At 42.7% G+C, this 26,095-nt stretch overlaps 1 protein-coding gene across 2 annotated transcripts; it reads right to left on the reverse strand.

Annotated features, from left to right (window-relative positions):
* Positions 1–3,101: 3,101 nt before the first annotated feature.
* Positions 3,102–24,193, reverse strand: TWSG1 (twisted gastrulation BMP signaling modulator 1). 2 transcript variants are annotated; one of them, XM_032467457.1, is made up of 5 exons: positions 24,054–24,193; positions 22,481–22,637; positions 8,709–8,808; positions 7,417–7,683; positions 3,102–6,108 (listed from the first exon to the last, which is right to left on the reverse strand). In XM_032467457.1, exons 2-5 carry the CDS (start codon positions 22,601–22,603, stop codon positions 5,927–5,929), a joined length of 672 nt encoding a protein of 223 aa, XP_032323348.1. In that variant the 5' UTR covers positions 22,604–22,637; positions 24,054–24,193; the 3' UTR covers positions 3,102–5,926. The 2 variants fall into 2 exon arrangements, with proteins under 2 accessions (XP_032323348.1, XP_032323349.1); XM_032467458.1 differs by lacking the exon at positions 24,054–24,193 and adding an exon at positions 23,721–23,849.
* Positions 24,194–26,095: the final 1,902 nt, after the last annotated feature.

Genomic DNA, 26,095 nt, shown 5'->3' on the forward strand with positions numbered 1-26,095 from the left:
AAAAGATAACCTATGGAATGGGAGACAATATTTGCAAAAGATGAGACTGACAAGGGCTTAATTTCAAGAATATACAAACAGCTCATACAACTTAATAAGAAAAAAACAAAAAACCCAATCCAAAAATGGCCAGAAGACCTAAACAAGCAATTCTCCAATGAAGACATACTGATGGCCAATAGTCATATGAAAAAATGCTCTGTATCACTAATTATCAGAGAAATTCAAATCAAAACTACAATGAGGTATCACCTCACACCAGTCAGAATGGCCGTCATTAAAAAGTCTATCAACGACAAATGCTGGAGAGGGTGTGGAGAAAAGGGAACCCTCCTAAACTGCTGATGGGAATGTAGTTTGGTGCAGCCATTATGGAAAACAGTATGGAGATGCCTCAAAAAACTAAGATAAACTTACCATATGATCCAGCAATCTCACTCCTGGGCATATATCCAGAGGGAACCTCAATTCAAAAAGATACATGCACCCCAACGTTCACAGCAGCACTATTTACATTAGCCAAGATACGGAAACAACCTAAACGTCCATGGACAGATGACTGGATAAAGAACTTGTGGTGTATTTATACAATGGAATACTACTCAGCCATAAAAAATAAAATAATGCCATCTGCAGCAACATGGATGGACCTGGAGATTGTCATTCTAAGTGAAATAAGCCAGAAAGAGAAAGAAAAATACCGTATGATATTACTTATATGTGGAATCTAAAGAAAAAGAAAAACAAACTTACTTGCAAAACAGAAACAGACTCTCAGACATAGAGAACAAACTTGTGGTTACCAGGGGGGAGGTGGGTAGGAGAGGATAAATTGGAAGTTAGAGATTTGCAGGTACTAACTGATAAATATAAAACGGATAAACAAGTTCATATTGTAGAGCACAGGGAACTATATTTGATGTCTTGCAGTAACTTATGGTGAAAAAGAATATGAAAACAAACAAAAAGGCCCCTTTCAACCAGTTTATGATAATAGGATGACTTTTGGAGGGCACCTGAGGATGGGGCCTATTTGCCAGGGGAACCAACATTGTGATTAGATTTTCAACCTTGTGCTGAAACTTTCAGCCCCACCCCACAACCTCTAGAGAGAGGAGAGGGGCTAGAGATTGGATTCCATTATCAGTGGTCAGTGATTTAAGCAACCATGCTTATGTGGTAAAGACTCCATTAAACCCCCAAAGGACAGGGTTCAGAGGGCTTCCAAGTTGAGAACAAGAAGGCACCTGGGTGCCAGGAGCCTGGTGCTCCCCAAACTCTACTGGGGAGAAGCCCTTGCGCTCCAGACCTCTGGCCCTTGCCCTGTGATCTCTACCTGGCAGTTGACTTGTACCCCTAAGCATCCTTTGTAATAGACGGACATTTTGCCGGTTGGGGGGGGCTATTAAAAATGACACAGAATAAGGGGACGGGGGCCCGCCAGGGGCTGCTGCTGCAGAAGGGGTGGTGGGGGTGGTATTTGAGCTGAGACCTGAGTGAGAACAGGAATCCAAACGGGCACAAAGAACAGAAGCAGCAGAGGCAACAAGTCCTGTCACCCCGGGGCGCGGGGAGGCCTGGAGTGAGGGTCGGCCGGCATCCAGAGTGGAGAGGAGAGGGGCTGTGAGTAGCGAGGCTGCCAGTGAGAGGCTGGGAGCAAAGATGCCATAAACCCAGGTGTCTTGTCTCCTTACTTTCTTTAAGTCAAGTCAAGCCTGACTCTGAGCCCCATCTCATCCATCGTCTGTCCAAGAGTTTCTGTCACCGTCCTGGGCCTCACTGAGCCGTAGAGATGGTGGGGGGGGGCCCTGGGTGAGGGCTGCGCTGTTAACGCTCATGAGTGGAAACCACTAGAAGGAAGGAACTGCAGGCCCAGAGGCCTTCTCTTCTTTCCCCTGCCCCCAGCTGAACCCCCAGGGGCAGGTGAGGAAGTCCAGAAAACCAAAGCAGGCTGTCTGCCTGGCTCCTGCTTCTTCTGAGGGACTCAACCCTCAGAGACAAAGGAGCACAAAGGCCTTGCTACTTGCCCGGGACTGGGCCGGAGGTCGGGCAGCAATTTTAGGAGGCTTACTCTGGCTTCAGCGTGAAGCAGGAGTGAGGAGAGCAGGAAACAGAATCCCTTTGCCGTAGAGATACCGCAGTGGCTCCCGTGTCTAACTTCAGTGGCCGCCCTCCATCAAGTGCACTTTCCAGGCTTTGTTCTGGGAGTCGCGGACCGCGGAGGAGGGCAGAGATCGCCTTCCTCTCTGCTCTGCACTGAGAATTTTCATCTCAGAAGTCAGACCTTGGACTTGTTGCTGACTCCATCCTTCCAGCACAGGCTTCGAAAGAAAAGGACGTAAAGTGAATTTATTTTTCACTGGCTAGGAAACACCTCAAAGGACTAACACCCACGGGCTTCGTGAACCTAAGATGCACGGCGTGTGGAGGGGGTGGCACACCAGCACCAGCCTGCCCGCCGTCCGGTCCCTGCTGATTCCTCGAGCTGAGAGGTATTCCCTCCCAGCCCCGGACGACTGCCTCTCAGCTCCACACCACTGCCTGCCATCAGACGCCGTCAGCCACAGAACAGCTCGCCTAACCAAATGTACTCTCTTTCTTGAAACCAATTCAGCACCTCAGGTCCACCATCCCCGAAGTCCCTCCGGCTGCGACCTGTCCTCTTGACTCCTCCCCACCCCCCTCTCCACTAAGCAGTCAAAACACAGATTCTGTGAAATAACACTGATTTCACGAAGAGCGTACAGCCTACGGGTCTCAATTCCAACAGCAGCCTGTGAGCTTGCTGCGGGAGAGCTGGCAGCCATCTTCCTACCTTCATCTGTCGGTAACTCCTTCCAACCATCAGGAGGTTCCTGGGAGGCTGGTTGGGCACCACAGGGCAAGGAGAATGTAAGTATTTCATCCCAAAGCCTCCCCATATTGGAATAAAGCACACGAGAAGGCAGACTGTTAAAGACTCCGTGTTTCAACAGAGTGTGCAGGGACTTCCAGAGAGAAGGGGACACACTTGGCTGACACCTTCAACTATAACTTCACCAGACAGAAATGGCAAACTTACTTCGTTTTCCTATGCTTGAAATTAACAAAAAACATGACGCTCTCATCTTGATTTTTTATTAAAATATTTTTTTGTTTATAGGGACAACCAAAGAAAAAATACATAATTTTGTATGTTGTAGGAGCGTGTAAAATAAAACAAACATAAAACTCTTGGGAATGCATAAGAGATTCTAAAACTCTTCAAAGAAGCTTTCATAATAACAAACTTTAAATATGTGGCTTATTTATATTTACCTCATTTTTCAGACGTCTTAGTTTCTTTTCTCTGTTTTGATGCTACTTTGACTTATAAATAATTGTTCAAATATTCTAGTATTTTATCTGTTTTGTTTTCTGACACTTTAGAAATCCTATTTCTAAATGAAGGTCTCTGTTTTATAGCATCTATGTAAACAAAGACTTGCTGTGTCTGAATCATCAATTGATTTGGTGCCACCAAGTACAGTTTCAGTAATAATTAGATGTTATGGGGTTGGGGGACGAAAAACCACCAAGCAAGAACATGTCCTACTAGAGGAAAGAACCCTTTGTATACGGCTTATTATAATACATACTGATTTAAGATTTAGTATCTTTTGATCTAGTTATAAAAAAGATAACCACCTAATTTTTTACGTAATTTTTTTTTTAAAGCACAGCTTTAATACAGAAGTGGATTTTGCTTAGAATGGTAACAGGACTACACTGTAGCGGGGCTATCAGTTTCCCAAATGTTATACTTTTAATTTGGAAAAATATTGTGATTCAAAACCTAAAATATATTATAGAACTGGAAATGGAATCTTTTAGGTGAACTCTTTCTTTTAACCCCTTCATAAGCCATAAAAATTAAGTAAAATTTGAATACAAAACTTACCAGTACATTTAGGGCTAATTTCTATTGGGAGAAACAGGTTAAAAAAAAAAATCAGTGAAAACGTAATTATTCTCCCAATAAGAGATATTACATTTTCAAATTTAATAATGAAGACCTAAAACAGATGATAAATGCAGCTAAAAGAAGGTTTGTTAACATATTTATGGAAACATTAAGCGTGTTGTCAATAAACATAAAAGCATTCCTCCACTCATAGGTATGAATGACTCTGGAAAACAGCAAAGTGGAAATGAAGCAGCTGGCTGCAGACTCCTTTAAAACTTTCTCTTAAGTTCTAGAAAATCCTCAGCTTTATAGGCAATAATGAAGAAAGGGAGCTAATTTGTCTTCCAGGCACTCATAAACAGAGGCCTTCTAGGTAAAAGTAAGAAAAGGATATCCCAATGTTTTCCCATAAAAAAAAATATATCCATGAGCTAAATTTCAACTTTCTAAAAGGCTAAATAAAGTACCTTGAGTGTTCATTAGAGTTATCTGAGAGAGAAAAGGTATCAAGTCTTTACACTTTATGACAGTTAATCATAATATTACACACGATCTTGTAACTACTGTTCAGATAATGATTACAAAGTGTCTAAGAGCATTATCTGTCTGTATATGCTGAAGTATTTACATATACAAAGAGGTGTTCCTAAAAAGTTACTTGTAATTCAAATATGCACTATTTGAGAAATCAGTAATTTTGTAAAGTTAAGAGTCTCTGCATATAAACATTTACGTTTTAGGTCCATGCTTGAAGATCAGGATTTATTACTATGAAGGGCACACAGTATCTTATCTTACTGCCATTGAAACAGCATTAAAAGCTGACGAGATGTCCGGTAGTATATTTAGAGTGAACATGATCTTGAACAGAAATCTTTTTTGGATTCATAATCTTAACCTCTTACTATGTGATTATACTTGTTTAACAAGAGTATCTGATCTAGATATTATAAACATAAAGACTGTAAAATAACAAAATAATTAACGTACATAGTTCTAAGTTTGTTTCCGCTAGGACCCCCGGCATTTTCGGCCCTCCCTGTTCAGACCCGTAGCTCGCTGCTCTGCCCCTCCGACCACCGTGCGCTGAGGCTGAGTGGACTCACCCTCACCGTCCACGAGCACAGCTCCACCACTTCCGTGATGGGGGCACTGTTTCCCCGGTGCTGTGTGTGGAGCCCTGTCTGGCAATGTTTCCCATTCCTGGTGCTCTTCCAGCTGGTACCTAAGTCATCCTACCTATCTGCCCCTGGCTAGCGAACTTCACACGTCTCACAGGTGTGCCCTGAAATTCTTGGTAAAGACGCTTCATTACTACCTTGATCAGCACTTTGGACAGGGGTGGAGGACGAGGAGAAACTCTCCCCAAAGCTGTCAGTATGTGTAGTACAGGATGAATTCCACCAGGTAAGAGTTAAATTGTAAAATACAGAAAGTGTTTACTTTCTAAAACCAACATAAAGAGGTTTGACATCAAGCTTTTCGTGGTGACTTTTTGTGCGTTCTCATGGGGATATACCTGAATAGCTACCCTACTCATATTACAGATAAACAATACCAGGCATAGTGAAGAATGGCAAAAGACGGCAAAAACGCAGTGCCCTTGGAGCAGGACAACGTGCCGAAGCAGTAACTCTGTTAACATGCTCTAAACCTCCAAACCCAGAGGCTTCTGGAGTGCAACAAGGAAGGGACAGCAGGCTTCGGGGTTAGAAACCCCACACCCTCAAGGCACTCTCTGCGCACTCACTTGTCCCGTGACCAACGCTGTGCGTGCTTTTAGAAGAAAGGGCTGACCGCCAGCAGCAGGCAGAAATATCAGTGAGAGCAGTCACGATCGTCATGTAGCACAATCCTGCATCCGTCATACTTTAAAAGTAACTCAGTCTGGATTCTTTACATCTTCTCAACCTGCGGGCATTTGGATGCAAGCAGGAGACATCACTGAGCAGCTTTTCATACCTCTGATGACATCGTTTTGGTTCTCATTTCTTTCCTTCGTTAAAACATGCAGTTCATACACTTGACGGTTTTACTGCCGTAGTCGATGCACTCCGGGCCAACGCACTCACAGCAGGCGTTGTGGAACCAGCGGTACTTGGAGGCCCCCATGGACTCGCAGGATATTTTACACTGATGTATGGACATGCAGTCGTCAAAGTAAACCACTGTACACATGTGTTCTGAAAAATAAAAGATGAAGACTTCAGCACAGGAAGTAGGAAAAGCAGGAAATGCTTTAATACCTCGCTGAATACTATTAACAGTTCATTTCTGATAAGATTCCTATGAGGAAGGAATTCTCCAGCTAAAAGAAGTTTGAAAAATACTGTTCTAAAGCTATACTGAGAATACAACAAAATAAAATAACCTTAAGTAATTCAAATGACACAATGTGGTTAACAATGCTAGCACAATTCAGCATTAGCTGTTAGAAAATGCCCTAGCTGGTGTTTTCAGGAATTAGCTTCCTGCTTATTAATTCATGACTATGAATAATCTTTGAGAAAAATTCATCAATTATTTAATATGATGATTATTTACATGTTAATAATGGGAAAATGGTAGCAAGACACATTCCATACATTTCTGATGTTTTCCAAGATCTAGAATTTGTCTTATAAAGTACTTTAGCCTAAGAGGAATTAAGAATTCTTACTCTTTATTAACAAAAGCTGTTTGCTTTTTACTACTTATGGCCAAAGCTCATACTATTTTAGATAGACAGGACTGTAATGGGGAGCACGACAAAAAAGCCAAATAAAAAAGAGTACAAATTATACAGTTTATGCGTAGTTCACCTCATATGTTAGGAAGTAACTGCAATTTTCACAGCTGCCTTATCCTTCCAGAGTAAAATTGTGCGGGGCCTTTCATTTGGAAACATCAGAGACCTTACAAAAGTTACATGCCTTTCACATTCCAGAGTTAAGGTGTGACCTGCCCTCACTAATAAGTGTTCCTTAGTGCGACTCGGAGAAGCATGAAGCACCCGCCACTCTCCACGGAGGCTCCCTTCTGACCACAGGACTCACCTTCAGAGAGCTGGCTGGGGCGAGTCTACTACCCGAAATCAGGAGTCTGTAACCCCAACGTGCCCACTGAGGAGTACCTGCTGGCCTGGCATCACTGGTGGTAGCAACGCTGTCACAGAAGCCTGACCTCCTCTGACACTCTGAACGTTACCTGACGGCAAGCAACTCTGCGCTAGGTGAGCAGCCCTGTTGCTACCTCATGAAAAGAATCATCAAAGCCTAATGCAAATAAATATCAGAATTAGAACCTGGTTATCTATTTTCCAACACAGCCTCTGTTGCCAAGAGTCTGAGGGCACTGGGACAACTCCTCGTCTACTCAGGCGCTGGGGGCATGAAAGTCTAGAACTTCCCTAAGACCACAGACACTGCTCTAAAAGGTAACGCTAATGCACGCTTCACAGGCCATGCAGAAAGCAAGGGGGCAAGGGAGGAGAAGTCAGCTGCCGCAGTTACCTTTGTCACTAGAATAAGGTGCGTGGACATTATTGCTGGGAACAGACACATTTTGATGGTGTGGCTGGTTCACAGTTTCTAAAAAGGAAACCAGATTCTCATGATGTGAAAGTTCTTCTGCAACAGGGAAGGAGACGATGTTCCAGTTCAGCTGAGTGTCTCCTTCTGTGAGCGCCCGGAAGAGAGAAGGGATCGGCTCGTGAAGCTCCTCCACGGTGCTCTTTGAAGTCGGAGGTGTGTCACTGTAATTTCGAGGATTACACATACCTGCGGGGGAGGGGCAAAGAGAATCAAGGTTTTTCTCACAACTTAAATGTCATGAGATGTTGTTAGGGGCTGGCCTGCAACCCAAGCCCCAACACATTAAAATCAGGTGCCTTCTCAAACATGACGTACACCAGAAATCGACACAACATTGTAAACTGACTACACTTCAATAAAAAATATATAGACACATATAAAACCAGGTGCCTTCTAACATTACACAGATACCTTCCTAGCTTTTTCGCTGAGAGGACTTGGAGTTGGTGACACTGTAGCAGCATCAAGCACACCGAGTGCCCAGGCTTTGTTTTCCAAATGCCTATCCTTGGCTAAGAGGAACAGAGCTCCTCGGAGAAAAGACTGACTCCAGGGCTGGGACAGGGAAAGCACAAAATGACCCCAGAACACTTATCTGTACCAGAAAGGAAGGAAGTGATCAGTGAGCGAGAGGACATGTTGAAAAGACACAGGAGCAACCCGAAGGGGCTCCCACTGGCCAAACTGATGACTTTAACACTAAAATAAATGACAGTACTGGGATTACCACCCTGTGAATAAAACAGGAACTTTTTTATGAGTCCCTTATGATTGGATTACCACATTAATCTGTTCTTAGAAACAATGATCAGCACACACATGCAAACTGAAAAAACTGTGCACAGCGTATTGTACACACGTATTTACATGTGATATAATGTATTTGCACAGGCACACTAGTGATTCTACTTAATAAAACTGGAAAAGGAAAACAATCAGCAGCACTCCTTAAATATAAGGAGCAAAGCCCTCTGTGTGTTCCTCCACTCCTACTTCCCAAGAATAAGCACTTTTAATTTCCTCCCAGAACTTTTCTATAGAAATAAAAAATATATATACATATGTAAACAGTATTCAGTACAAGCAAATGTAATCTATACACCTACTCTATCTTAGACACAGATAAACACATTTATGTTCTTTACAGTCTTTTTAAAGTCAAGGATTCCGTGATAAGAAATATTAGAAAACTTTATCATACGTCAACTTACCGACGCAATCACAGCACTCATCCCAAAGGGTCCCAAGACACAGCATACACTCCTTACAGCAGGAACAATTTCCTTCTCCAGGTCGGCACTGGCAGAGCTCCTAGAAATGAGACAGAAGTTCAAACTTAAAATTCCAAATAACTGTATTCAAAATTGTTACATTTTTGCAGTAAAACCCTCCATAATATTTGCATTCATAGTAATTTACTCTTGGCACAATTTTCAATTCATCACTGACTATTTGCAGAAACATAAATATCAACAATGTCAAAAAAATTTATATTTTCTTTTGGACACTTTCAGGGAATGTATTTTGGATTCTTTTCTCTTATTTTAAACATTTACTTTATAACCCATAACTTGACCCCTCTACTACCTCAAAAAATAACCCAGCACAAGAACAAAACCTACTTTCCAGCTTTTATATTCACTGTCCAAATTAATCTCAATTCACAGCCAACCAACTTGTAGTGTGGGAGCTGTGGTTTCTCAATATGTAAAATGTGAATAAAGCACCTTTTAAAAACTCTTCTTATTGATCTATAGTACATTAGAACAGTGTCTTGGTGTGGCAGCCTATTTATAAAGAAGGTGGCAAATACTCCCCTCCACATGTCACCCTCTTTGCAATGTCACTTTGCAGCTCCTCTGATCAAGAGTAGGGTCTATTTCCAGACCCCTTGAATAGAAGTGATCTTGAAACTTGCTTTGATTAACAGAATTCGGTGGAAGTGATTTTGTGTCAGTTCTGAGTCTGGGCTTCAAGAGGTCTAGTTTCCACTCTTTCTCCTAGAACTTTGGCCAGCTGTCATGTGAAGCCTAGGAGAAGGCCACAGAGACAAGTTGGTCCATCTGAAGCCATACCAGCTCAGCCAGCCTCCAGCCAACCAGCAGCTGACAATAGATGCAGGAATGAGCCCAGAAAACCCACCCAGAGGATACAGGCCCAAACTGCCGACCCACAGAAGCAAATTTTAATTACATTACCCACAGAAAATATCCTTTTGCTATCCTGGTTGTGTATATTTACATTATCCACGTAGCTCAGGAGAAACAAATTAGGAAAGTAACACATTTAGTCAAAGAATATGTCTCTCCTTTTTCCTAACACACCTTTCAAATGGTAGCTTGTTAAATAAATTACTGTATATTATGCTAAATAAATGCATGTCAGTTTAATGGCTTCCATCTTTAAAGTGTTTATTATGCCTTTTACTGTCAGGTCTTTGTGCAGTGCTTTAAACTGGAATGAAAGGGCGGATGATGACATCACGTTACTGCTGACTAATGGAAGGTTAACACCAAGGCTATTAAAAGTTGCTTGAAGTTGCCTGGATCATCCAGCCCTCAAGATTAAATATATTTCACACCCTCTTAACAGATGCCTGAGCTGAACCTTCACATGGCAGTGTGACAGAAGAGTGCACTCAGTAACAAAAATTAATGATTTTTAATTTACTGATGGAATACAAAGCGAGCAGCTGCAGGCAGCAGAGACAGGGAGAAGCGACTTAAAGACGGGCTTTATTACTATACTATTAGACAAAAATCCAGGGCAAAGACTTTATTGGTAAAAACTACTGCTAAAACTGGTTGAATGCCAACGAATAATATGCTACCTAATATTTTCTTTTCATCTTACTACTACAGAATAGATGGAAGAATTTTTGTCTCAATCAAACAAATTTGATCTCATAAACTATGAAATTTTAGAGTAATTAAGTCTCAAAATGTATCAAATTACTTGCATTCTTCAAAATTCATGCTAGCATTCTTTCCAGGACACTGGAAAATAATGCAAATGAGATCCTCAAACCAACCTTTCCGTCAGCATTACACGTTAAACTTCTTACTTTCCAGGAGAAAAACAATACACAGGCAAAGTTAAGAGATGGCATTTAGGATCTCAAAAACTTCATTGCAAATCTAGCGAACAAAACTGTGTGGAAAGGATTTGCTTTGTTTCTAGGAAACAATGAATTTCTATGTGTAAATAATTATAAATTATAACAACCATGTGTAGCTCACCAAGCAATCCATTCTTTTCTATTCCCTTTATATGTCTTTCAGAATCACACTACTGAATAATGTTTGGTCATAAACACATTCGGAAATGTATACTTTAATTTTTTTGACAGCAAGCATCCTGTGGTTGGGATGATTGTTTCTAAATATAAAAAAACATTTCAAGGTGATTTGAACTCAAGTACAGAAAATGCAACAGAAAAAAATGTAATTGTGAAGAATCAAGGATCACAGAAGAACATAAAAAATCACTCCATTTAAATTAAGTAGAATCTTTTCTTCAAGACACTTAAAAAGAAACCTTTACTTTAGTTGTTTTAGTTATAAGGATAAAATGAATCTTCTATAACTAGAATAGCTTTGCTAAAGACACTACAGTCAAGATAAAAGGGATGCTTTAGATTTTTTAAAGGTTTTCTTTTAATTATAAAAGACTTTGAAGAACATCGACTGGAGTAAAAGGAGAAAACACCCCAACCCCGCCCACTCGGTATGTTCCTGCGCATTCCTAACAGAATGACCGCATGCCCTCCTGACTTAAAAAGCAAGCATTGCCCCGTTGTGAACATCTGCCAACATAACTTAACAGCTGCGTAACAGAACATCCTGTGCGCCAAAATTCAGAAGCAGGTTTTCAGTTCTTCAACTCCCTCACACCTCGTCCGTGTTTCTATTCTTCGTCACCATCACCACCTTCCATTTTACTATTACTTCAAAGCCTCCCTTCTTATCTGAAAGGGTTGTGCTGAGGCATGGGATTCCGGTGTGGACAGGCTATTCATTGCACCAGCCTCCCCACGACTCACCTTGAGGACTGCTCAGTCGGATGAGCGTGTGGTCACAGCCAAACACAAAGCTCGCAGAGCGCAAAAGAAAGATCGACCCAGGGTCTCCGCTGACTCCCTGCCGCCACCTCCCCGAGACGTCCTAAGCGGGTTTTATTTAATACTAACAGGCACCATGGTAAGTGTTTTATATGCATTATCTTGAAGCTCATAAAGCCTTTATCAAGGCATTGTTTATATTCATCTTCATATAAGGTTATGAAGTTCATACACACTCAGTTAGTAAGTGCTTGAGATTTGACCCCAGTTTTGGATAGACATTCCTGCTTTTGAAACACCGAAATGAGGAATATAAAGCTGATTTCTTATTAGGGTAGCATTTCAATAATCATAGTTATTACTATACTTAAACAGAGCTACTCTTTCAGGCTGTTCACCAAAGGCATCATGATGTCTTTTCACTCTCAGCGCCTCAACATAACCACAAGTGCTACGGCCCAAGTCTAACCACTGTTTGCAAAGGTAAAGTAAGTATCACGGGCTACGAGCTGCCAAACCAGTGAGTCGGAATTTAATCCTTAATTCTTCCTTCGCTTCAGCCAGTTAATGGCCGTGTCATCTGCCTCCCTAGTCTGCAAGTCTCAGGGAATAGTGCGGGAGTTGCTCCTGGTACAGAGGACAGGCTGGAAGGAGCGGGTCCGCGACGCGTCAGCGGTCACTCAGCTGGGCTCCAGCGTCAGGTCTTCTGACTCAAGGCTGTTCCTGCCCCCACCGCTTCTGTGGGTTAGAGCCAGAGGAACACAGACCCAGACACCTGCTCCCGGGCGAAGACCACGCTAGACGTTCTTACAGCGTGGTCGTCACACCGCTCAGCAAATCTATGACGGGAAAAATTAAAACCACACTAAATGGAAAACAGAAACGTGTACACTCGGGCTGTCCTGCGTTGACCAGCACGAGTGCTCAGGGATACCTTGACAATCTGCTTAGAAAGCTTGTAGGAAATGAAAACCTGGCAGGATGAAAACTTGTGGGAAGAGTCTTATCATTTAAAATGTATTTTACTATATTTGTATTAGTGAAAATCTTGAATATAACAGATTTTCAAATTTTTTTACACCAGAAGATAGATTTTATATAATTTTCAGTCAACTTTAATCAAAAATCTTATTCTCTATATGACTATGGTCCTGGTGCGATCTTACTTCTCTACACAAAATAAATCGGGGGGGGGAGCTATTATTCATCTAAGACTAAGCCTAGATTGTAAGAGTCAAAATAAATTTTACAAACTTTCAAACTTCCAGGCCAGAGACAGAAACTAACATCTTGAGGAAAAATTGTATTTGTATTCTGATTTTTAGTTACTGATAAATATTTCCATTCTTTAACTGTTGCCAAAATCTGGGAGATCTTTGTCAGCACTGTTGTTAAAACAGGGAAATACCATCACTGAAAACAATATACAGCCTAGCAGCCAGCAGGTGACTTGGATTTAAAGGATGTGGAATCAAGTCTAAGCCCATGAACTGCGGCACGTCACACCAGGCCTCAGCTTTTCGGACGCTTGGTGGCCCAGCAATCCCACTCCTGGTTATTCACTCAGAAGAAATGAAAACATCCCCCCACACAAAGACCTACACACGAAAGTAAATAATTTCATTCATAATCATCAAAATCTGGAAGCAAGCCGTGTCCATCAGCTGGTGAAGAGAGGAAGCAACGTGGCACACGCACACAACAGAACGCTGCTCAGCCACTCCCGACACACACCACCAGGCGGGTCAGGCTCAGAAGCCTTACCCTCACTGGAAGAAGCCAGCCAGACCCTGTACGATTCTGCTGTAAGACATTCTGCAAAGGGTGAAATTACAGAGACAAAGATCAGGCAGTGGTGGAGAGGAGGCAGGCTGGGGAGAAGGCTGCCCCTGACTACCCTGGGGCAGGAAGGCACTTCCCAGCGTGAAGAGAATGTTCCCTGTCTTGAACGTGGTGGTAGTTACACAGGCATGTGTTTGTTAAAAACCACCGAACTGTACACCTAAAAAGAGTGAAAGGTATTGTATGTGAATTATACCTCAATAAATCTGACCCCAAAAACGCTTTGGGAGATCAGGGACTACCTTATCTCATCTTTGAAAGACCAGTACGGTACACCGTGGTCCATAAATCTATTATTTCAACAAACCTGAACTGAAAAATACAAAGCTTTCTATAAATGTAAACTGGTATTAAAGAAAGTAATGCAGAGATAGTTCTTCTAATTATGAAAATATATTTCTCTTTTCTATTTTCAAGCTAAAACTAAACTTCTCTAAACTAACAAAAATACTTTTTTTAAAGCAAAGAAACAAAACAATGCTAGTGAAAAATAAATAACATACAACTTTTATTCTATGTTTAGGTGACTTTTAACACCTAAACATAGAATAAAAATCTAGACAGGACTGTGTCAAATAGTACGAGCAGTCTGTGTTTGGAAAATAGGACTATAAATGATGTGCTTTCCTTTTTTTACTTCTAGGTATTTTGTGGATTCCCTCTGAATACAAAAAAATTTTTAATGGCAAATAAATATTTAAATATTTAGGTAGAAGGACTTCTTAAGATCCACTTTAACTTTGTACAAGAAAAAAGATAAGACACTCAAAAACACAAACTGAGGCCCTTAAACATTAAATGAAACAAACTGTAAGTATTTATAATATCTTGACCTAAAACCCCAGGAATGTAAGAATACAGGTAACTATGGAAATGAACACTGTGTGAGAATCCACAACCAGCAAGGCATTACTGCGCTGACACTGCTTTCACAACCCTTACTTAGGTCAAATGGCTGTTTAAAAACAAATATATGAAACAACACATCCTCAATCAGCCTTTATTCAAAAGAATAAACAAAACTATAATTATGTTAGTTACAACGAATCTGTTTTGATACATTCATGCTCTTTAAGGAGGACATAAGACAGACTTTCAAACTCGGGACAGAAATACCTAAACTGAATTTTATCACCATGTCATTCTTTATGAATTCTAACTAACTGGCAAACTTTTGCCTTGAAAACAAAATAAATTTAAGTGAAACACACTGACATCATGGAAAACAGAATTTATCCTTTTAGCTACATAAATCAGCATACAAGTTCACGTATACCCAGGTACTACTAAAATACATCAAATGGCACCCATTTCTCATAGAAACCTAGGAACAAGATTTTAACTCTGCTTCCTGTCAAAGCGCACCAGCGCGTTTCTTTACAATATGCCACGCGGGGTGAAGTGAGGGTAGGCATGGGTGAGACTGGACTGGCCACACGCTGATCACTGTTGACACGGAGCGATGGGCAAATGGGGAGCTATTCTACTATCCTCCCTATTAAAACACGTATCTGAAAACTTCCAAGTGTCCAAATGAAATCCTCATCTTTGTTTTCATATAATAATTCAGCAGGTGAAATAGCCAGCGAAAGCACATTTCAGTCCCCACTTACACACTTCTATTCTAGCCCTCTGTTCTTCTAGCTATTTCAACAGCTGACACCTGAAGGGAAACGACTTACTCTTCCCTTAAACTGTATCAGCTCTGACTCACTACTTCTGGACATTAATCTCAAAGATTTTCATAAGGTGTTAACTGAAGCAAAACAGGACGAGAGTAAGTTAGAGCCACAATTTTAAGAGCAGGGAAGTAGAAAGAAGAGGAAAAACTCTACCGGAAAATGAGGCAACGTTTGTAAGAGGAAAGAGGGAACACTGTGTATTATACAGCACAATATCACTAGGCTAGTGACCAATCATGCTACCTGCAGCAAGAAACTAATGTGGAATTTAATTAGCACTGATCAAGGAAAAAGGAAGAAAAAGTTAATTTTTTAGTTTACTGTGGTTAAGAAAGCCCTGAAGTTATCTGAACTATAGTTTTAACTTAAAGCAAAATAAATTTAAAAAAAAACTAGTATTAATGAGAAATTATTTTGAAATCCCAGCTTATCTCAGATAATCTAAGATTTATTTAATAGTTAAATTGACTTCTGGAATAAAAAAGCAGACTGTTGATTTAGTACATAAAAGCACTAGATATTCAGATAACCAGTGCAGTGCTAGAAGAATGCATCAATGATCTCTGAACCTAACTTTGAATATTTTCATGAAACATAACATTTATATCATCCTGAACAAGACCATGAACATTAGCTAAAAGTACTTACGAGTCAATAAGGGGTTTTTCAGTTCCTAATACAAAATGGGTCTTGAGATTTCTGGGGTGTAAGCATAATATTGATCCAAATTTTAAATGTTCTTTTCACAGAAGCAGAAGAAAAAAACAAGTGAAGGTCTTCTTAAAAGTGAAGTCCTACATTCCCATTTTCCCCTGGAACAGGACAGCTAAACCACATGTTATATGAGCAAAGGAATACACCAGGGTGACAATTTTACTTTCCTGATGTTTAAAATTAGGTTTCTTTCCTGTCAGAAGCACAAAATAAATATTCACATAGGGACCACCCTTACACGTAGCAACTTGTCTGAGTGGCAGGGATGACTGTGCTGCCTTGCGACCACGCTGGTAAAAAATATTTACACAACCACGAGCTTCCAGGGAAAATGTTTTAAATTTAGATATTTCATGAGTTGCCGAGGGCTCCACGTAAACATGTTCTAACTTATCCTCACAGTACATCGTTTCTACACCATGGATGTTCTGAGCAGGAAGGAAACCCAAACTCCCTTCACGCCTCTCCGGCACTGCCTTCTCCAGGCACCCGTCCCCCACCTTCACCTCCGTGCATGCTCTCCTGTAAGTTTAAGGAGAAGAGCTATTACTGTCATCCAAAATGCCAGCGTGCCGTGTATTCTGCTGAATGTGGAGGCAGAGTTGTGAGAACTCAGTATGTGTGATGGGAAGCAAAGCCTGGCAATTCTTCACTGTTTCAAGGGCACCGACCACTTTGAGACCCTCCTGAAAGGTATGGACTTCTCTCCCAGAAAACTGTACATGTGCAAACTTGAATATAATTCTGGGGATCCCCTTTAAGAGGTCCAAGGACCCCAGTTAACAATTCCTGACACATGAAACCCAACAGCCAATCTGCTCTCCACCTGTAGAGAACAGGAATAAAAGAGGGCATCAGAGTGCAAGTTTCTAACAGAGCAGTCACCCCCCTGATCCCCCAGCGCCAGGCTGCAAAGACAAGAATGAGGCAGCTACCAACCCACCACCCACCTTAACCACAGCAAGAAAACCAGCCATTCAGAATGACCAAGCCAAGCCCTTCTGTTCAGGAAAATGATCAGCCTCAGAGCAGAGAACACTTTAAAGCATCAAGGGCTTCCCTGCCCCTCAGGTGACACCCTCCAGTCTGTGCCTCAGTCCCGCCAGCCCCGCTCACAAACATGGCTTTACTGCCTCATTCTTAACTATAATGGACGAACAAGGAGCACTAGACATCTGAGGAAAGCCTCCCACGTGGAAGAGATAGAAATTAAAAGAAAAAAATCTCAGAAGAGAAATCCAGGTAACAGAATGGGGTGGTGAGGGAGGGACTCACCTCCATCTCCATCAATAAAACTTCCAGTAAGTATCCTCAGAGACATCTCAGAAAATAGTGGATTTAAAACCGAGTAAAAGTGTTAATATGAAAAACTAACAAGCAGAAAATGAGAGGTGAAACTTAAAAACTACTGCTAAAATTTGAAAATTCAGCAGAAAGAGTTCAAAGGTAAAGTCAAGGAACTTTCTCAGAGTAAGGTGAAAATAGATTTAAGATCTACAGCACTACATACAAGCAATGACAATCTGGAAATAAAATTAAGAAAATACTTCCATTTATCACAACATCAAAAATAAAATACCTACGAATAAATTTAAGAAAAGAAGTTTATGTGTAGACTGAAAAGACAACCGATGGAATGCGAGAAATTACTTGTGTGTCATGTACCTGACAAGGGTCTTGTATCCAGAATATATAAAGAACTCTCATAACCCAACAATAAAGAGACAAATAAGCCAATTTAAAAAATGGGCATTGGTTCTGAATAGACAGTTCTCCAAAGATGATATAAGAATGGCTACTAATTATAGTTCCAGAAAAAAGAGGAGGATATTATATATAAAAATAATCATAAAAGGAAATACTCCATTCTGGAGCTCAAAATAAACCCCCTTTTGCCCCCAAAAGATTCACAAGGTGCCCATCACAATGCCTGTACAAAAAGACCCACACCAAGGATAAGGAGATGAAACCAACAGTTTTCAGAGAGAAGAAAGAAACTAACAACGTCACCTACAGACAACGAGAAACGCACAGGCACGAGACGTCTCACCAGCATCATGGAATCCAGTAGCACGAAGACATTTGTGAAACGTCTGCCAAGTTACCAGTGAAAAGAATTTAACATAGAATTCTGTGCTCAGGTAAACCACCAAATCAGGTGTAAGATGCGAATAAATACAATTTTAAGATATGCAGGATACAGAGAGTTTATTTCCAACACAGCCTTTTTGGGAAGAAACTTCAGGGCATGTTACAACAAAATGAGAGTAAATTAAGAAAGACCAAGATATGGAATCAAAGAAATAGTGGAACCAACTGAGGAAAGTCACCCTGGGAAAACGCCTATGTAACAGCGTGCTTCACACCCAGCGAGCAGTCAGTTAGGTCTGGAAACAAGACTGAAGGCTCTACTGAGGGGAAAACAGATTAAGAATTTAAGACAACATAAAGTGCTAATGACTGATGCTGCAAGATCAAGAAAGACAATCAGAAACTCAAGAAAAACACAGTTGTTCAAGACAGGAAATGTAATCATAGTACCCTATGTCACTATTCAGTCAACAATATTTACATAAGCATTGCAACAGAAATTGTTTATTGTCAACTTTAGAATATACCTGTAAATAAAACATGGAAAATTCAAATACAGTTATACAACAGAGAAATTAGGTTAGTGTTACTTGCTGACAGAGCACGCATGCGCTAGGAGCTGATCTAAGTGCTTCATACCTAACCCTCACGGTAACCGCACACAGCAGGCATGGTTATCATTCGTTTCATACGTAAGGAAACTGAGGGACTGAAAGATTAACCGGTCCAAGGTCAAGTCCACGGCAGAAGTAGACTCAAATTCAGACAGTCTGGTTCCAAAGTTCACGTTCTTGAGCATCACCCTGCGACACCACTCAGAACACACACGCTGTCAAGCTCGACAGCGTACAAGCAGAGGTTACGCCCATCCCCACAGACTCTGATACAGCCCATCAGAAGGCATTCCGAAGGCAGGAAATTCTGAGGGCGCATTCACAAGTACAAGGAAACTGACCGCTCTGCTCTCTATGATGTGAAGTATGGCCATCGGTGGCAGAGGCACGTGATCTCCAAGACTGTTCTGAGTTTCAATGGGCCCTCCCTTTTCCAGATCCCGAAAGAAACGCACAGCTCTTCTTAAAACTTAATTATACTCTGTTTACTACTTAAAAAATTAAAAAGCAAATAAAATTTTAAAGGGAAAGAGTAGGGCTACTAATATTCTCCTCTTGTATCAGCAATCAAGAGATAGTATTTCTAGTTCATAGGACAGAACAGAAAGGCTTAACTATAATGCAGAAATTGAGAAGATGACTGACAGAGAAACCAAAACCATGAAAGGATTATGACAGGGCTGGGGTAGGGGAGGACAGGATGCTGAGCGAGTTTCCTAATCTAACAGAGCAGAGAGGCAGTTTTAGACACATAATATCTATAAGTGATAACTGAAGAAGCAGTAGTGTATTACTTAGCAATATGGCTTGCAAATCACTAACTGAAGCAAAAACAGAAGCAGTTACTAGATTAAAAGTGCTTCTCCCTGGGCAACAAAATGAGGAGGAAGAATTAGCCAAGGGATTATCCTAACAATCTGACTTTTTAAAAGAGGGCTTTATTATTCTGACTGTAAAAATACTTAACACCTAATAGTTGGTTTCTTTCTTTAGAATTACTTTGAATTAGAGGGAGACTTGGAGATCACCCAGCGGACTAAGTCACTGTACAGTGAAGCTGTGGCAGGCTGTATTTTCCAAAGACGGCCACGCCATTACCCCCACGCTCCCCTCACTGTGTGACACTCACGCTTCTACGTCAGGGTGCGGTCGGTGTTCCCTCCACCTAAATCCAGGCGGGCCTGCAACTACAGTGGAAGTAGCACCGTAGCCTCGATGGAGAGGCCATGAAAGGCAAAACAGCTTCCCCAGCTCTGTTTCATGAGGCACGTGGTCCTGCAAGCCCCTGAGCCAACAGGTAAGAAATCTGGCTAGACTTCAGCCAGCGTGCTGAGAGGTCAGACACAGAGAGCCCTGAGAGGGAGGGAGGCGGGAGATGAAGAATCTTCCCAGCCCAGATGTTAGATGAGTGAGCCTTCAGCTTTGTGACTCTTCAATACAGTAGCCACTAGTCACACGCAGCTGTTTAAATGAATTAAAATCACTGAATTTTAAAATCTGTCTCTCGACCTACTAGCCACAGTTCAAATGCTCAGTAGACTACTGCACCAGACAGGTCAGATGTAGACCACTTTTATCATCGCAGAAAGTTCTAGCGGACAGCGCTGCGTCAGGTAATTTCAGGCACCAGCCTTCAGGCTACGCTGCTAACGGTAACGCTGTGTGGTGAAGGTGCACTGTCCCCGAGTGCCACTCAGGATGCATATTCACGTTCAGAATAAGCGTGGTGTCGTTTCCAGCCACTGACCTTTGAGGTGGTTTGTCACACAGCCACGGTGAGAGGCATACAAGCAGAGCCAAGGTCAGAGTGTGAAATAAATGACCGGCTGCTGTTCACAAAACTAGGCAGATGGTAGAACCAATCACAAGTTGCTGCAACATCCAATAAGCACTTACCCATAAATGAACAAGAAAAATCCTCAATACTCGAGGCCTCAATATTTTTAACCTCAAATACCCTCCAACTAAGCACCAGAAGCACTGTCTCTACTATTCCAGAAAGATTTGATGATTCTGAAGTCTGAAATGGCTTCAGAAATACCAGTGAGTTCATGGTAAAAAAAAAAAAAAAAAAACTCTTTCCAATGAGCTTACTAGAACCACCATTTAACAGGTGAAGCTTCACCTTTTTTCCAGTTTTTATACTTAGATTTTTACTCTTCTTTTTGAAGCATTTTTTTAAGAACTACGGAGTTTTTCATTAAAAAGCAAAACAAAAACTTTTCAGAGTGTTTAGCAACAGTAACCAAAATTTTTGTTTTTAATACTTCCTTACCAAGTAAGGTATTTTAAATAAAATCCAATTTTTAATTATTTGACATAACGGAAATTGTAGACTTGGAGAGTCAAAAAATAATTTGAGATATAAGTGAATTTCTACCTAAACATGAATGCAGCAATTATTATGACACTGTATTTCTATAAATGAATAATGAAGCTACATTGAAACAACATGGGAAGTGGCCCAGGTTCCCCTCCGACCACAGGGCACAGCTGGACTTCACGGGAATACTACAGAGTTCCAACAGCACATGCTGAAGCAAGGGTGCTTTTGTGGTACCAAAGCTTCCATGTATCAAATCAGATGACATTAATGGATTACTGCTGATTTTAAAACTGCTAATAGCTATGTTTTATCTTTAAGAGACAGACATTAGAATTATGATCAACAAAGTATCAGGGATTTGCTTGAAACTAAACAGAGCTGGGGTGGACAGTGCAGGGGATACAGATGAAACCAGGGCAGCCCTGAGTTAGTAACTGCTGGCACTGCTGATTGCAACTGCTCTTCTTACACTCTTCTCTTTTCATGCTTAAAAACATCCATAGGAAAAAAAAATTAAAACCAACCAACAAACTCCGCTAGTTAAATGTTTTGGATTCAGTGAAGCAAATATTTGGGCAAAGTGAAGGTAAACAGTATGACAGGGCAGCGTCCACACTTACACAAAGGCCAGGCTTCCTATAATTCTATTAATAACATAAAATGCCTCTCATCTATAAAAATCATTATCACCTCAACACAATGGCTCTCATGTCAGGATTACAGCCAAGAGGTGGGTGAGTCACACTCCATGCAGAATTCTAATATGTGTAGTTACTGAATTCCTTAGCCAACAGCCAAGAGCTAGAAGGGAAGCTAATGAACACCGACACAAAAGACATACGCCTGCTGATGGTCTAACAGGGTGGAAAAGAGATGTGAAGTTCACCACTAATTAACGCAACTATATGGAGAGTAATAACCAGTCTGCATGGTGGAAAAGCCATGGGCTTCGGGGTCAAACACAGACCACATTCCATAGCCACTTACTAGCTATACGAACCTGGCCAAATTACTTAACGCCACTTTTCTCTTCAACGAAATGAGAGTGGTAGCTACATCAGTAGGCTGGCCTTGACGACTGACAGAGAGATCACTGTCAGCCATCCTGAGGAAGCAGACTCTCAGTGCCTGCAGCCTTGAGAAGCCATGACCCAGAACCACCCGGCTCAGCTGCTCCCAGATGCTCACCCTCGGAAACCGCGGGAATTAAGTGTTTACTGCATTAAGCTGCTCTCTGAGGAAACTGGTTACACAGAACAGACCACTAGGACATTATATTTAGGGCAGTTTGTCTATGATTTGATGAGCTAAAATTTTTTTTTCTAAATATAGCACATGAGCCTCTTTGCTATGTGAACTACATTAAACAAGGAATGCTTTAATTTCATCCGAAAGGAGTGCTCATCACCTTATAATGGTATGTTTATAAAGCTGGATATTATTTTCGGTACAGAATTTCTTGAGTCTGACCTCGCTTGTATGCAAGAGAATTACAGAGGCAAAAATGCAGACCAGCGGGTCCCTGTTCAGCACCTCAGGCCCTGACCTAATACTCCAGCTTCACACTGTGTTACACAGACACCACCTGCACGTCTGTGCTCCGTACCCGCTCTAAGGTGCACTTTAACATGCGTGAGAGAGGACGCAGTCCTACCTGAATGAGGCATTTGCTCACATCGCTGGCACAGAGCGCCTTATTACAACTCAGCGACACAGGGACCCAGGTCAGGAACACCAGGAGGGGAAGAGTAAGCGTAACAACACAGTGTGACTTCATGTTTCTTCAAAGACAATCAGTAACTCCCAGGAAGCTAAACAAACAAAAAGAAAAAAAAACTTTAATTCAATGGCAAGCATGCTAGGGTAATAAATACAAAGAACAAATAAATAAACCAAGACTCATTATTTGTGTTAAAAGACTTGAGTGATCTTTTAAAGATTATTCTCAATTAAAGATTACTTAAACACGCCAAAATTAAAAAAAAAGCTACGGTTTTATACAGTAATATCTTGTTAGCTATCTTCAAAGACAGGATTCTGAAATTCCCCAGACTATCCAGAAATGGTGACTGTGAAAGTTAAAGCGAGTATATATATATATACACAAACCATCAGTAACCTGAAAGGATACAAAGCAAATACCTAGTCTGAATACTGCGCTGCTACTGTTCAACTTTAGCTTCAGGCCCATTATTCAGCTTTAAGCCAGTATAAAAACTATTAATATTTTACCATAACTTTAAAAACATTTAACAACATTTTAATTCTTACAATTAAATTTTTTAAATGCAAATTATACTAGGGGTTATTTATTACTATCTCATTTTGTCTGTTACCATAATTAGCCAGAATGAAGGAGCTCAAGGGAAGGAGTGGATAGCTGTTCCATAAATAATTTAGCTAATAAAAGGAACACTAAATTATTAACTGTATTTAGAACTCTAATTTATTAAAGCGTGAAGGTCTTTAAATTCTGTTTCTCAAAGTTATTTCAGGAGATGCGACGGTCCAAAAAGAAAATGGAGAAAACGACCAGCACAGGCTGTGACGGTGTTCAACGACCAGGATGGCCATTAGGCTTTCTGAAAGAAGCTGTGACTTCTTGGGGTTTAAAACACACCCCCAAAATGGAATCAAATAAAAGCGCACTGACGCAAGACGGGTAAAAGGCGAGCGTACGGGGCCTCTATGGTGACCGTAAACCTTTATTCTAACTACTAGGAAGCACAGTAAAGCAGAGCAGAAGGGCTCCGCGCCGGGCGTGGCTCGGTCCTGAGGGCCCCGGACGTGGCCGAGGCCCGCGAGCCGCGCTCCGGGGCCCGTTAGTGACCCCGCCCGCTCCCCACCCCCGCGCGGCCCGCGTCGGAGCTCCCGGGGCCGCCGCGAGGAGGCACCTGAGAGCGGACTCGCCCGGATCAGCCTGCTCCCTGCGACCCCCGCGTGGGATTTCCGCGCCCGGCCGCCGTCCCGTCCCACCCCCGACCTTCCCGGAGCCAGCGCTCAGGTAAACGCGGCGGGGACCCAGCAGCTTGAGAACGACCCGACGGCGCCGCCGCCGCCGCCTCCCAGGCCCGCCGGGTCTCCGCGCTCCGGGGCCCGCGCCCGCCGCCCCACTGCGTCCTCCGCCGAGGCGGCCGGGGCCGCGCGGGCCCGCTCCCCGGGCGAGAGCCGCGGGCCGCGGCCTGCAGACCCCGAGTTCGGCGCCTCGCCCGCCCGCCCCCGCTCACCGTGCGCCGCGGCGCCGCCAGGCCGCCGGGCCCTCGTTCCCCGCGCGTCGGCCGAGGGAGGCAGGCCGCGCCTCCGCGCCGTCCTCCGCGCACCGCCCGTGAGCCTGGGCCTTAAAGAGACAGAGACAGGCCCGCCGCCACCGCCCCCGCGCCCCCGCTTTCCCCCGCCCTTCCTCGGCTCCCGCCGCCGCCAGCTCCCGCCAGGAGGCGTCTCTCACTCCCCGCGCTCCTGTCAGCGCGCGACCCCGGCCCGCCCCCAGCCGACCCCGCCCTCGGCCGTGGCCCCGCCCCCTCCTGGCCCCGCGCGCGCTTTCTGTCCTCAGTCTCCCGCTCCCGGGTCTCCCAGGCCTTCTCCCGCCTGCCCCTGGCTCCCGCACACCTTTCTGTGGCCTTATCCTGCGCTGGTCCCGGAGCCGGGACCGTGACGCGCACGAGCTCCCCGGCTCCTGACGGCAACCCCGGGAGGGAGATGTTCTTGGCCCGGTTATGGGGATGCAAAACGGAGGCACCGAGTGCTCGGGGAGCCCAGCCCTTACCCAGCGCAGCTGACACCTGAACCCCGTCCTTGGACGTCGGAGGCAGGGTTTAATAAAAATGCAGGCTTCTGGGACCTGCCTCAGACCCGCTGAACGAGGCTCTCCAAGGGAAAACCCCCGTCCCGCTGGTCACTGAACGCTGCGCGCTCGGTGGGCGCCCGGCCCTACCCCCAGCGGCGGAAAAGGGCAGGGGGCGCCGTGGGGCTGGCGCAGACGGTCACGGGCCGGGGAGAGGACCGACGGACGCACGCCCGGACTAGTGGCTGGAGAGGGCTGCCCGAGCATGTGAGGCCAGCACTCACTTCAGCCTGTGTGTTAGGAAGATGCGCTCTTTCCACCGCCAGCAGGTAGATAAAGGCCGTTGAGAACGGCAGTTCTTCCCCACAACCCTGGGAATTTGCTTTTTAAGACGATTCCATACGGACGAAGTTGGAGCCCGCTGGGTGAGACGATCCACAAGGTACTTTCGCCTTGGAAATGGTGACCTAGTGCTAAAGTCTTGAGCTAGAAAAAGCCTTAAATGCCTGTATTCCCCTTGGTTGACTGGAAAAAAAGAGGAAGAATGGAAAAGGCTGATTGGCTACGGGGGTAAACTGCATCATTGATGTTAGTCCGTCTTTGTGTAAGTAAATTAGGCTATATTTTTTAAATCATCCCTGAAAATTATCCTAAAGAAATAATTGAGTGTACACACATTTAACGAACTTATTCTTGGCATTACTTACTGGTTAAATGAATTATAATACTCCAGTGCCATGGGCTAAATCAACTATTAAAAAATTATGCCGTAGGGCAGAGGTTCTCAAACTGTAGTCTCGGCACACCCCTTTACCCTCTTGAAAATTAATGAGGGCTCCGAAGAGGTTTTGCTTATGTGTGCTACACTTAGCAAAACTTTTGAAATTAAAACTGAGAAATTAAACAAATACTTAATATTTCATTTAAAAATAAGACTCCAAAAAATAAAAATAGACCTCATTACATAGTAACATGAATACATATTTTATGAAAAAGATATATTCCAAGACAAAAAAAAGAGTGGCATTGTTTTACATTTGTGTATTTAATGTCAAATAATAGAAAGCAGCTAGATTTTCATATCTGCTTTCGCATTCAAACTGTTGCAATATCATGTATTATGTACTCTTAAAAAACCATACTGTGAGAGAATGAGAAGGCAAATAATGTATTGGGATTAAAATAAGAATAGTTTTGAGCTCAGGAACTACCTGAAAAGATCTTGGGACCTCCAGCATCTTCCCAGGGCACATTTTGAGAACTAGTCTTGTAGATAAATACCATTGACATGGAAACATAATCATGGTATGTCAACATTTAAAGTGGTGTATATATTTTTAAATGGCTAATATTAAAAACTGTGTACAGTTATTTTTAAAGGCCTGGAAAGAGAACCATGGTGTGAGGAGTGCTTATCTCTTGGGGAGATTACAAATGACTTTTGTTTTTTCTTTCGGCTTGCCTGCATTTTCTGGTGTCTTTGCCTGT

Source organism: Camelus ferus, chromosome 24, assembly GCF_009834535.1.
Source record: "Camelus ferus isolate YT-003-E chromosome 24, BCGSAC_Cfer_1.0, whole genome shotgun sequence".
NCBI classification, from domain to species: Eukaryota; Metazoa; Chordata; class Mammalia; order Artiodactyla; family Camelidae; genus Camelus; species Camelus ferus.

Excerpts from the sequence above, each read along its gene's own strand:
- TWSG1 (XM_032467457.1), bottom strand. The coding sequence starts at position 22,603 with ATGAAGTCACACTGTGTTGTTACGCTTACTCTTCCCCTCCTGGTGTTC. Across the intron at positions 8,809-22,480 it reads TGAGCAAATGCCTCATTCAG|GAGCTCTGCCAGTGCCGACC; the intron begins GTAGGACTGCGT and ends TCTCATTTCTAG. Across the intron at positions 7,684-8,708 it reads TGAGTGCTGTGATTGCGTCG|GTATGTGTAATCCTCGAAAT; the intron begins GTAAGTTGACGT and ends CCTCCCCCGCAG.